This window comes from Tachysurus fulvidraco, chromosome 13 (genome assembly GCF_022655615.1).
Source record: "Tachysurus fulvidraco isolate hzauxx_2018 chromosome 13, HZAU_PFXX_2.0, whole genome shotgun sequence".
NCBI lineage: Eukaryota > Metazoa > Chordata > Actinopteri > Siluriformes > Bagridae > Tachysurus > Tachysurus fulvidraco.
Genome location: NC_062530.1, coordinates 7,458,186 through 7,471,002, shown reverse-complemented (window position 1 = coordinate 7,471,002; position 12,817 = coordinate 7,458,186). Strand labels below are relative to the sequence as shown.

General features: G+C 40.0%; 1 protein-coding gene across 1 annotated transcript in view; it reads right to left on the bottom strand.

Annotated features, from left to right (window-relative positions):
• Positions 1-2,774: 2,774 nt before the first annotated feature.
• The window catches only part of abcc5 (ATP-binding cassette, sub-family C (CFTR/MRP), member 5), a 31,227-nt gene continuing 21,184 nt past the window's right edge, over positions 2,775-12,817 (bottom strand). The window contains exons 18-29 of the mRNA XM_027142715.2: positions 12,583-12,767; positions 10,830-10,976; positions 10,566-10,695; positions 10,061-10,343; positions 9,222-9,408; positions 8,957-9,046; positions 8,056-8,245; positions 7,716-7,875; positions 6,317-6,395; positions 6,088-6,201; positions 4,114-4,278; positions 2,775-4,012 (exon numbers count right to left, since the gene is read on the bottom strand). Of these exons, the coding sequence (XP_026998516.1) occupies positions 3,911-4,012; positions 4,114-4,278; positions 6,088-6,201; positions 6,317-6,395; positions 7,716-7,875; positions 8,056-8,245; positions 8,957-9,046; positions 9,222-9,408; positions 10,061-10,343; positions 10,566-10,695; positions 10,830-10,976; positions 12,583-12,767 (1,832 nt within the window). The 3' untranslated portion in view covers positions 2,775-3,910. The remainder of the gene's footprint in view (positions 4,013-4,113; positions 4,279-6,087; positions 6,202-6,316; positions 6,396-7,715; positions 7,876-8,055; positions 8,246-8,956; positions 9,047-9,221; positions 9,409-10,060; positions 10,344-10,565; positions 10,696-10,829; positions 10,977-12,582; positions 12,768-12,817) is intronic.

Genomic DNA, 12,817 nt, shown 5'->3' with positions numbered 1-12,817 from the left:
TAAGGAAAGGAAATTGTCATGTCATCCGATACTAATACTAAACAGATTAAAACTTGATGTGGTGATGTATTTGTTAGAAAACATTTATTAGATTACATATTGGTAAGATTTATTAAAGCAGTCTTGGTTGTAAAGCCCTTTGTAACAGTCTTTTGCTCAAAATAGTTTTCAGGTCAGAGGATTTTACACTTTCTGTTTTCTGAGTAAAAGAGACAGAGCAGTAAGACAGCTATGACGAGTAAGAACAGGAACTGTGGTGGTTTAGTGGTTAGCACTTTTGTTGTCACACCATCTCTGGGGGTTCGATTTCACCTCTGTGTGGAGATTTTGCATGTTCTCCCCGGGTTTCCTCCGTCAGTGCAAAGACATGAGGTCTTAAATTTGAGAGAAATAAAGTATCTATCTATCTATCTATCTATCTATCTATCTATCTGTCTGTCTGTCTGTCTGTCTGTCTGTCTGTCTGTCTGTCTAGATAGATAGATAGATAGATAGATAGATAGATAGATAGATAGATAGATAGATAGATAGATAGATAGATAGATAGATTTAAACTGATAGACTTAGATGTCTGTAGTGAGTCAATAGGTGTGTGAGTGTGTCTGTGAATGTGCCCTGTGATGGTTGGCACCCAGTCCAGGGTGTCACTTAAATTTTCTGCTCCTAGGATAGACTCCAGGTTTCCCACAATCGTTTTGGAAAGGTGGTACAAAAAATGTATGGACAGAGAAAAGGAATAGATGCTGTATCATAGATGTGCATTATTTTCATATAACAGAACAGTATATCATGTTAATCCTTACATAATCAGAACTCATGGACTGCTATGCTAGAGGATTTATATAATGTCATTTTAAGATTAAACCTAATAAAAGTCTGTTATTTGATTATTTGTTATTTCAGTGAAAACATACTTTACATGGTAACGTTTTCTGTTAGAGGAAAGAAAGAGAGGCTAACAGTAAACATTTTGGATCAATATTTCTTGGCTGTGTCCCACTAAATATATCAGAATAGCACCTTATTTATTCATTTTACCAGATCATATGGATTCTACTGCTTTAAAAAAAAGTCTTAACATACAGCAGCTACATATTTATAGAATAGCCATTAATCATCATATTTGCATAGTCAGATTATAAAATATGTGTAGACAAATCCCACCTTCAGCTTTCTTTATTCCTCATTTTACTGCATCTGTAGGATCAAATCTGTGGTCGGAGAGTAGGTAAAAATATTCTGTAACACTTAAACAGCCAAGTAATTAAATTCATTATAATTCCATGATTAAAATAATTTTTTTAAGTGTTTTATACAGCCAGAAGTTTGGATTGTTGAGTGAAAATTGTTTTGTGTCATGTATGTGCTTGTTTTTTTTTCTACACAATTAAACAGTTGAATGAACATCTTCTGAGAGGGGTGATTCCATACTTTTTGCCAGGGGTTGTAACCAATTACAGCATATAAAGAGTGGTCTAAATAATAATAAAAACAAATGACAACATAGTATTTGTAAATGTGACTCAGCAGTGCAGAGGTAAATATTTAATAACTCATTTGTCCATTACTTAATGCTACATCCTGGAAGTGAAATAGAAATTATTAAGACTTTTACTTTTAGATGTTTAACATTTGAAAATACAAAATATTTTCATTGTGACACAAAGTTTAAGTAAAAGAAAACAACAACAGATGTGTTGGTTACAAACATATTTCATATTTGTCCACTTCACTATAATTTTGTAATTTTATTTTGAAGGATGAACCTCCATATCAGTCTTAAGTCTCTTATATTCTGGCACCATTTTCTTTCTATGTTTCCCCGGTCCCTGCTGGCGAAAAACCTCCTCAAAACATGATGCTACCACCACCATACTTCAATATGGGGAGGCTGTTCACATAACATCTACAAACCCGATTCTAAAAAGTTGGGACACTGTACAAATTGTGAATAAATAAGGAATGCAATAATTTACAAATCTAATAAATGTAAATAGATAACATATCATAGGTTGAAAGTGAGACATTTTGAAATGTCATGCCAAATATTGGCTCTTTTTGGATTTCATGAGAGCTACACATTCCAAAAAAGTTGGAACAGGTAGCAACAAGAGGCCGGAAAAGTTAAATGTACATCTAAGGAATAGCTGGAGGACCAATTTGCAAATTATTAGGTCGATTGGCAACATGATTGGGTATAAAAAGAGCCTCTCAGAGTGGCTGTCTCTCAGAAGTCAAGATGGGCAGAGGATCAGCAATTCCCCCAATGCTGTGGCGAAAAATAGTGGAGCAATATCAGAAAGTAGCTTCTCAGAGTAAAATGTAGTAGTCTGGACATTAAAGTTTTGACTTAACTCATGAGGCTACATTTTTCTCAGTAAGTTTAGAATCAGTGAGTTTTAGTTTATAGTTGTTCTCCCTGTGCTATGGGGTTTCCTCAGGGTACTCTGGTTTCGTCTTTCAGTCCAACAACATGCTTTATAGGTTGATTGGCATCTCTAAGTTGTCTGTAGTGTGTGAATGGGTGTAGAAGTATGTGTGTGTAATTGTGCCCAGTGATTGATTGACAGCTAATCCGGGGCATCCCCCATCTGGTGCCCTCATTTCCCCTGGGCTGCCTGTGACCCCCGGTAAGATAACAGGTACAGAGCATGGCTGGTGGATATACGTTCAGCAAAAACTGCTTTATAAACTATTAACTTGTCCCAACTCTTATGCTGGCATGTATATGAATCCTCCTTTCTCTTTCAAGAAACACACAGACACAGCAGGCATACACCTAAAATAATTTTATTGACAAGACAGAGAGTTCATCTCCCTGTTCAACATCTCTGACCCTTTACAAGGGAAATACGAAATCATGCTTAGACTTGGAAAAGAAAGAAAATAACATGACTGGACATTGTGCGAGTCCTCCTGAGAAGGCAGCTAAAAAAATAAAAAAATAAAATAAAATTCCGGCTCACCTTCATCAAGGCCAAAAGTGACCTTCACCTTATCCACATTTCTTACTCAGTGTAGAGCTTTGCTCTAATAGACCAGTCTGGTCTGCGCAAAAACAACCCATTTAATATGCACGGCTCGTGCTAAATAAGCATGAAACAGGAAAAATTACAGCATGAGGCTGTATACCAAGAGTGGTAAGCTGGTGAGCTCAACTGACTGTGTGAATGTGCAAGAACAAGAGAAAAAAAAAATAAGGAAATCACAAAAATAGATATATCAGCAGACTAAACTGCAAATGTTGACGCAATACAAAATAACTGGAAACATGTACAAGGCCTCTTAGCACAAATGTCCTTGTCGTGTGAAGCAGGTATTCATATGAGCTATCAGAAGCAGCACTGTTTCTAGAAAAGTCTGTCTAACTCAGTGCCATCAAAACATCCTGTCAACAAAATCACCAGCATCAGGAGTTCAAGTTACGAGACATCACAGAGTCACACACGTTGGCGAAAAAATCAAGTTATTAGACTCGAGGTTATGGTACAGTGATTTGTGCATGTGACATAGGTGAACAGAGCTAATGCACAAAAGCTCTGGATACACACACCCTTTCCCCAGTGTAAATAATATCATCTTAATAGATATAGATAACACATTAAGAAACACACCAGTTTGCATGGATGGAACTACATGAAAACTGATGTTTATGGTATATAATGCAAAATATTGATACAGTATCAGTATTCGGTGACCTGACCATTGCAGCTAACATTAAGTACAACTGAACAGGCATGATCATGATTCTGTCTCCATAGAGACACAGCTCTCCAGACACGGCAAAACCCCTGACGCCTGCAGTAGCAGGTGTCGCTTAAGCACCAGTGACTGGTTTATTCAGTCAAGGATGTTTGGATATCCTCTAACCTAATGAGCGCATGCTTTTTTTTCTATTTTTTTTTTATTTTTATCCTCTAACGGAAATCTTGTTCTCCACCGCAGCCAGCATGGCGCGAAATCGCGAGTTCTCATTGGCCAGAAGTCTGGACGGTTCGTCGAATTCCACCACCTGCGTCAAAAGTTAGTTAGAAGGACAGAAAAAGTTCAGTGTTATGTATGTACTTAAAGCATGGTGTGTGATGTCGATGCACTGTGTTCATTGGGATTTACCTGGCCCTGGTTGAGCACCATGATGCGGTCGCAGTTAAGCACAGTGTGTAGTCTGTGTGCGATGGTTAATGTTGTGCAGTCTTGGAATGAGTTACGAATAGTTTCCTGGATTAGAGAATCTGTCTCTGTGTCCATAGCAGCAGTGGCCTCATCCAAGATCAGGACCTATACAGAATTGGAAGAGGAAAAAAAAATAGGTTCTGAGGAGCGGGCGGAGACAATACAGGCTGTGTTTCAATATCATATTTCCTCTGTTCATGCAAAAGTGCATGAAAGCCTCATGGACATCAAGTGAAGATAATTCGATTTATTAAATGCTTCTGTGGAAATAAACTGTCCGTAGCCTTCAGGAGAACACATTTCTGTGGCAGTGCTTCCAATCCAAACATTTATGACTCTTTAACTAGAACTTTACCTGTCCTTCTACTCATCTTTCTATCTGTCTGCAAAACTGTCTGTCCTTCTATTCATCTATCTGTGTAACCATCTGCCTGTCTTTCAGTTTGTCTGCAATCCTGCCTGACCTTCTATTTATCTGTATACCCACCTCTGTCTCTGTCTGTCTGCAAACATGTCTGTCCTTCATAAATGTACCCATCTATCTTTCTGCAAACCTTTCTGTCCTTGAACTATCGGAGTACTCATCTGTCTTTCTGTCTGTCTGCAAAACTGTCTGTCCTTATATTTATCTGTATACCCATCTCTGTCTCATTTTGTCTGAAAATCTGTTTGGGGAACATATGGACGTAACATATGGGGAACGTAAGGTTTGGAATCGGGGCGCCCCCAAGGGGTGGCCAGTGGTGGCCACGGCCACCCCTGTATAAACTCTGACCACCCTTGTGGCCACCCCTAATTTCAGAGATGGCATATGCTATATTGGAAAATAATTGGCCTGTTAAGTGTTTTTAAACTAAATATTGTCCTTTTATTTGGTTTGCACATATATTTAGTGATTTATAATTTTTTTTTCAAGGAAAAAGAACTACATTACCTGGCAATTAATTACTCTTTAAATAAAGCCATGAGTTTGATCTTTTTGTCGCCATCTCTGTTTGAACACTGAAACTGCAGTTATTTGTGGTTATCTTCACGCAAAATAATCAATAAGGTGTATGATAGATAGATAGATAGATAGATAGATAGATAGATAGATAGATAGAAATGGTCATAGTTAGTTAGTTAGTTAGATAGATAGATAGATAGATAGATAGATAGATAGATAGATAGATAGAAAGAAAGAAATGGTCATAGATAGAAAGAAAAAGAAATGGTCATATATAGATAGATAGATAGATAGATAGATAGATAGATAGATAGATAGATAGATAGATAGATAGATAGATAGAAAGAAATGGTCATAGATAGAAAGATAGTCATAAGAAAGAAAGAAAGAAAGAAAGAAAGAAAGAAAGAAAGAAAGAAAGAAAGAAAGAAAGAAAGAAAGAAAGAAAGAAAGAAAGAAAGAATTGATATTGGATACATTTTAACCAAAAAAGTTATGGACTACAGCTTTAATTTCATATTGTTACATTAACCAGAACCAAAAATAAACAATTATAACACACTACACTGATTTTTTTTTGGTGCCACCCCAAGATTTGCTGTGGCCTCCTCTGTTTGGAATAGAACAGGAAACTGCAAGTACATAAAACAGAATGCAGTTGCCCAAATGGGAGCTACATTTGTGAGACTCTGTTTGTTTTAAAAGAAATTCCCTATGTATAAACAATTCTGGGACACCATGCATGTTTTTCTTCTTACTATAGTAAGTGCATTCCAAATGAAAAAGTCCCCCTTTGTTCCAACCCCTGCTCCCTGTGCTTGAGTGCAGCGTGTGATGTAAAGGATGTAAATCTGGGTAATACTGAAATGTCGGTATGGTCCTGAGCCGATAAAGGGTGTCCACGAGGATAGAGGTCATGCCTTTAAACAAAGCCTTGTTTAAGCAGCAGGACATAAGGAGAAGCTCACCTTGCACTGTCTCAGCAGTGTTCTAGCCACACACAGCAGCTGCCTCTCACCCACTGAAAAGTTCTCCCCATTCTCCACAACCTCAGACTCCAGCTTCAAGGGCAACTGAGACACCTGTGTATGTAAAGGCATGAGAGAAGGATGTGAGTGTAATCTAGGAGAGGTGAGAAGATGGAGAGAAACTAAAAGGACTGATGGTGGGTGGACTGCTTTCACCCTGGCGACTTACACACTCCTTCATGTGTGTCCTCTCCAAAGCATTCCAGATCTGCGCCTCTGAGTATTGGTTGAACGGATCGAGGTTTGATCTGTTACGAGAAACATGTACTTTGAGGACACAGGCTGAGAAGGGAATGGTAAGTAATGACTAAAACACTCTATAAAAGCACCCCCCCATCAAGTGTTTTATTTATCTTATGATTTGGTAGCGATTACTTTTGTTTAAATTAGAGACTGACAGATCAAGTCAGTTCCTGCTATCATTTGTGTTATAGACACTATTTCACCAGCCTTTCTTACAGATTGTCATATTAATGGGACATATTTGACCACTGGCTGTTAAAAACCACTAAAAGTGGAGACTCCTTCCGTAAATGTTAAATTTCTTACGAAAATGGCTCATTCACCGATACAAAGCTTGGTCTGAATTTAAAGGCAGGGTCTCCGATTTTTGAGAAATGCTTCAGAAAACTGAGTCAGGCCGAATAATAAACAAAAATCAAAACAAACGTGTAGCCAATGAGCAGAAAGGGGCGGGGCTTGTCAATATGCGGCGGAGAGAGTGTTCAGTGTGCATGTGTGACATTAGCAGAAAGCGGTTTTAACATCGACATAGAGGATAAAAACAAAGAAATAAAGAGAAGAAAGACTTACGATAAGGCAAGAAGTAGGACGTGTTAATATAGGATCAGCTTTACAGCGCTGGAGAGAACTGAAGGAGCAGGAAGTTGGCCACATTCACAGATTGGAGTTTCCCGAGTCAATAACTCCTGAGCTAAACGCTGTTACTACACAAATAACACCTCTTTTCTATCGTAGTAATGTAGAGAGGCAGCTACAACTGTGTTTTGTGTAGTAACAGCGTTTAGCTCAGGAGTTACTGACTCGGGAAATTCAACTTTACTTAAGACGCCGAGGCGCTTTTTTCCTTCTCGATAGGTGAGTAACGTTGGTTTTGCTTTGTTACACAGAACTAATATATGCCCTTGTCCTTTGCATGATTATGCTTGTGTGTCATTTTTGCTTGTTTTTTTTTATCTGCAATAGTATTGTTCTTCCCTTCAGCTATGATAAAGACACATTTCTTTCCATTAGTTGCCTATGTATGTGTGTTAGGGGCGTGTTTGTTTTGGTGATTTCAAATGTCAACATTGGCTTTCAAAAATCTGAGACCCTGCCCTGTTAATAAGGCTCTAATTTATATGACGTGTATGTCATGCGTGTCCCTGTGAACGAGTGGTTACTATAGTGACAATATCGTTAGAACGCATTAATATAAACAAGTTAGAGTCGTTGTTCAATTTAAAACTATAATCAACCCCTGTGGACCAATCAGATTCCAGAATTAAACTGTGCTGTACCTGAAGTACTAGTAATAGATCCCTGGTTGAAGAAAAAGGAGCACTGACCTGACAGTCCCACTGAAAAGCACGGGTTCCTGTGGAATGATGGAGAGCTTGCTGCGTAAATCAGCAAGGCCAATGTCGCAGATATTAACACCGTCGATCTTAATGCTTCCGCCACACGGCTCCACCAGCCGGAAGATAACCATGCCTAAGGAGGACTTCCCTGATATAGAGAAGGAAAGAGCTCATGTGAGAGTGGGTTTTGTGTAAGATTTTGCAGTCATTACATTGTCAACCTTAGATTCTATTGTCCATTGGGACATCCAGTGCTTTGAAGCCATTATTTAAACTTCTTATGCTCAGGTCAATTTAAGGGCTAAGCCTGAAAGCAAACAGCACCAACCTGAACCTGTCCGTCCCACAATCCCCACCTTCTCCTTAGGCCGGATTGTGCAGGACAGTTTCTTTAATACCATTGGAAGGTCCTCTCTGTACTTCATTTCAACGTTGTCAAACACAACCTCTCCCTCTTGTGGCCAGTCTGAAGGAGGGGCTTTGTTCTTCACTCGTGCAGGAGCCTCCAGGGATAGAGACTGGGGAAGAGAGGGACGAGAAATAATCATCGGGTTCAAGTAAGAAGTTATTTATATACAGTTCAAACGTATAAAGTACATAAACGGAACAATGAAGCTGTAAGGGATTTTTTTTTAAAGTAAACTCAGATGATGATTTACCAGGAATTTCTTGCATCATTATTTTATCATTATCATTATCATTCAAATTATCGGTACAAATGTGTGGCAAGTGGCATGTCATTGTAGGTCAATTTATTTGTTGGTTAATTTTGTTAAAAAAATGTTAAATGGTTAATTTCATTCAACATTATTGCAATTTTCTAAAACCAAAATATGGCTGAAACTTTTATTGGCTATAATTAGACAAATGCATGTATTGAACCGATAAGACAATAATGTTTCGAAATGACTGCTTTAATTTAAACCTGTGCTTTAATGTACTGTTGGAGCGACTGTCAAAGCTGCTGCTAGAGAAAATCACTTCCATTTCATATTAATGAACTTTTACATTTCTCTTGACAGATGTTGAACGTTATCGCATGACTGCATGTTCCATGTGGAAAAACGACAGATCGCCGGCCAAAACATTACCAGTGTGAGATGGAGTAAGGGCACGGGGACTTACATGGGGTCAGTTAATATCACGTTAAAGATTAATGAATATGGAAATACTGGTAATGAATGAAGAGAGCCATATGTGTAATTCTCGTAAGCAAAACTGTTTAATACCTCGATATAGTGGTGGATTCTCTGTACTGAAGTGAAGCGAGCTTCGGTCTCGGAGGCGAGACGGACAGTGAACTGGAACAGACCAGTCAGCTAAGGGAGACAGGAACAATCATTTTCTGCTCTTTGGGACCAAAATATTTTTTTAGACAGCCTGCACCAAAATAAACTGATGGCAGACTGAGTGTTATAAAGACATAATTTATCCAAATCTATATTTACTAAAACCTATACAGACTGTGTCACATTTCTTTCTTTTTGCACTCACCTGAACAGCATAGGATATTGCCAGGCCTGCATATGCAGGGGGGATCTGTCCATGCATGAGGACAATCATCAGTGCTGTGATGCTAATAAGTGCGACACTGATCACATCCAGACGCACAGCAAGCCAGCGCATTGCACAGCTGAACAGGTAAAAGGGGGCCTGGTTCTGATCCAGCAGCTCCTGATACCTGAGGAAAAGCAATGGAGAAGAACTGGAATCAAAAGTTCTGAGCTAGTGATTAGACATTCCTTGTTCATTCATCTTCAGTTACTGAACTGTGGATCCAAAACTTATCCCAGAGAAAAACTAGGCTTGAGGCAGGAATAAACCCTGAATTGTGTGCCAGTTTACAACAGGAAACCATACACATACTATTCAACTAACCAGTATGTTTTTGGATAGTGGACACTGGAGAACATTAGAGGACATCCAGTCGGTGCCAGTCGTGATCAGACTTGCATTACTTTAAAACCCACCAGACTTCCAAAGAAGCAACTGTGTTGATCCTTTGAGCCATCTAGAGTAGAGTGCCAAAAGCTTGTGCCCAATTGTGTGCACTCCCCAAACTGTTGCAACAAATGTGGAAGCAGACCATTTTAAAGGTTGTTTTTATAGTAGCATTACGATTTCCCTTTACAGAAGAACTTTGGGATGAACTTTAAAAAGACTGCACCCCAAGCTGGCTCACCCAACATCAGTGCCTGACCTCACTAATGCTCTTCTGGCTGAATGGTTAAATCCCCACTGCCATGCTCCAAAATCTGGTGGAACGCCTTCCCAGGATAATGGAAGTTATTATAACAGCAATAATATCTCAGAGGTTTTTAACCGAGCCTTACCTCCGGAGGAACTCGTCTCCCTTGCTGTAGGCCTGCACTGTGCTCAGACCCTGAATGCTGGAGGCAATGTGGGAGAGGAACGGGGACTGCGTGACGCTGTCTAGCCGTTTGAGCTCACGTATGAAGACCCGAGACACAGTGTGCAGCACAGTGAAGAGAAGCACCAGTGGGCCCACAGCCACCAGGAACCATGGGAAAACACTGCTGATCACACCTAAGCAGAACACCACCAGGATCACGTTCTGGATGAACATCTCTGCCTGGAATGGCAGCCGCGTGTCCACTGAGGCGAGAAAAAAGAGGTGATGTGTTAACCATATACTAAAGTCTTTTAGCATTACATTCATACATTGCCAGACTATATAAAGCACGGCTTACAATCCAACCGCAGAGCTAATAACTAGAACGTATAGATTGACTCATGAGATTTAAACTTTTTCAACAAATTCGCCTATGTAAAAAAAGTCAGTACTTTAGGTAATATGTTCACTCGAACAGGCGGTACCTTCATCCATGTCTTTGGAGAATCGGTTGAGGATCCGTGCTGTGGGTGTGGTATCAAAGAACTTCATAGGGCTACGGAGAATCTTCTGGAAGAGTTCATCGTGAAGCCGAGAAGAGGCTCGCAGAGTGACCTGGCAAAAAAAAAAAAAAAGTGTAATTCCAGCATTGAATACAGGTAACCGGAGAAGGCGGGACAAATAACATGCTATTCAAAACATACTGTGTGTACTACATGTGTCCTGCAGCTAACCTCACACAAGCTCACCTTGACAAAGATGATGCCTCTGAAGAGTTTAAGTAAGAGCATAATGACCATGGACATGGTGTAAATACCGGCGTAGTACTTCATCAGAGGGTTATCCCGCATGCTGTCACTCACCATCGAGCTGTTCCCCACAATCACAGTGGTGTTCTTCACATGGAAACAGAGGAAACAGACAAGAGTCATACAGGCTGTGTACCGTGCCTAATTATACCCAGTGGTGATTATATTATGTAACATCGATGTCATTTGTTAACAAGCCCATGCCCAGATCACATGTCGTGTAAAAACCAATCACGTTATTACTTTTTTCAATGGAAGCGATCTCCCTCGATCTGAAACCCTGACAATGTTTCTGTGACGTGTCCTCCTGTAATGAAGATACGTCTACGTGGATGCGAATCAACACCAATAGCCAATGAAATATTTACGTTGCCTTCTTCTATTCCCTCTGCTTTTGTGTCACAGCAGCATTATTTCTTCACATGCTGAAGCAAACACACTGTTGTACACGACAGTTGTACCAAAAGTGGCTAGATTAATGCAGATACAAGTCAAGATATTATTTGTGATCTTACTGACCGTCATGGTTGGTGGTGGGATCAGATGGGCTAGTTTTAATCTAGTATTTAAGAAACCGCTGATGTCCTGGGATTTTCACATCTGACAGTTTCTGCCAATTGGTTTAAAAAGTGGCAGTTCTAAGCGTGGAAATGCCTTGTGATCAGAGAGCTCAGAGGAGAATTAGACTTTGCCACTGTAGTGAGCAGAAAAGTGTCAGAACACAAAACATTAAGGCTGATTAGATACAACAACAGAGGGCCACGTCATGCTCCACTCCTCTCGACCAATCAGACTACAGTGAGCACAGGTTCACTGAACTGAGGCAGTTCATGATGGCTGGAGGATTGCAGAACAGAAAACTGTCATGGGTGGGGAGTCACTTAGTGGTGGTTTAATGCTCGGAATGTTTGCCTCGCCCATCCAGGGTTAACCGTTCAATGCCCACCTCTATGAGCTATTAATCTCTGTAAAGTTTGTCTTTTCTCCCTGTGCTTTGAAGGTTTGTCTGAAATTGTCTTTAGTTTGCGAATGGGTGTGTGAATGTATTTCTGATTGTGCCTTGTGATGGGTTGGGACCCCATATAGGGTGTCCCCCACTTTGTGCCCAGAGTCCCCTGGGAACGACTCCAGATTATTAGACTCCAAGTATAAGCGGTGCAGAAAATGGATGGATATTAGTCAGATCTTGATCTTTGTTTGATATCTGCTTCAAAATCTGGCATTAGCAGCATGAATCCATGGACCGAGCCTGATTTGTGTCAACATTTCAGGCACTTAGTGGTAGTGAGATGTACCGAAATTTCAACACCTTGCGGTATCCATGCCACAGATGGTGGGTCCTACCTAGTAACGATGTAATGTTCCTACTAAATGAGAGTGCTGTGTATAGGGTGTTGAGTTGGACCTGGTGGGAAATTTGTACACGGACATCATGCCGCACAAACCTCTGACACCAAAAACAGTTTGCTACAGTTTGATTGGCAGGAGCCACAGCCAATCAGGAGAGAGAGAGAGAGTGTATGGGAAATAATGAAGAAAAAAGAATCTCTTTCGTTCACTTTAAAGAAAAATGGATTCAGGACTGATGGAGTGTTAACAATCCCAAACTGTAAGATATCAACATTCACATCAATTCATCAGCATTAACATAGACAGCTCCCTCCCACAACCCTATGAGATGATGTTCTCTTACCCCACTGCCCTGCTTAATCCAGTAGCTGAGCCACCAGTTACTAAAGGCAGTGCTGCCCATGTTGAGGATGAAGAGGGCCAGGATAAAAAGGAAGACAGGCAAGCCACCTAAAGCTTGGATATACACCTTATACACTGCACAGGGGACAGAACCTTTACCAGATTCTTCAGCTTGCATCAGTGGACCTACAGGAAGAGGAAGAGAGTTACATTTATACAGTTATACTTGTCTACGA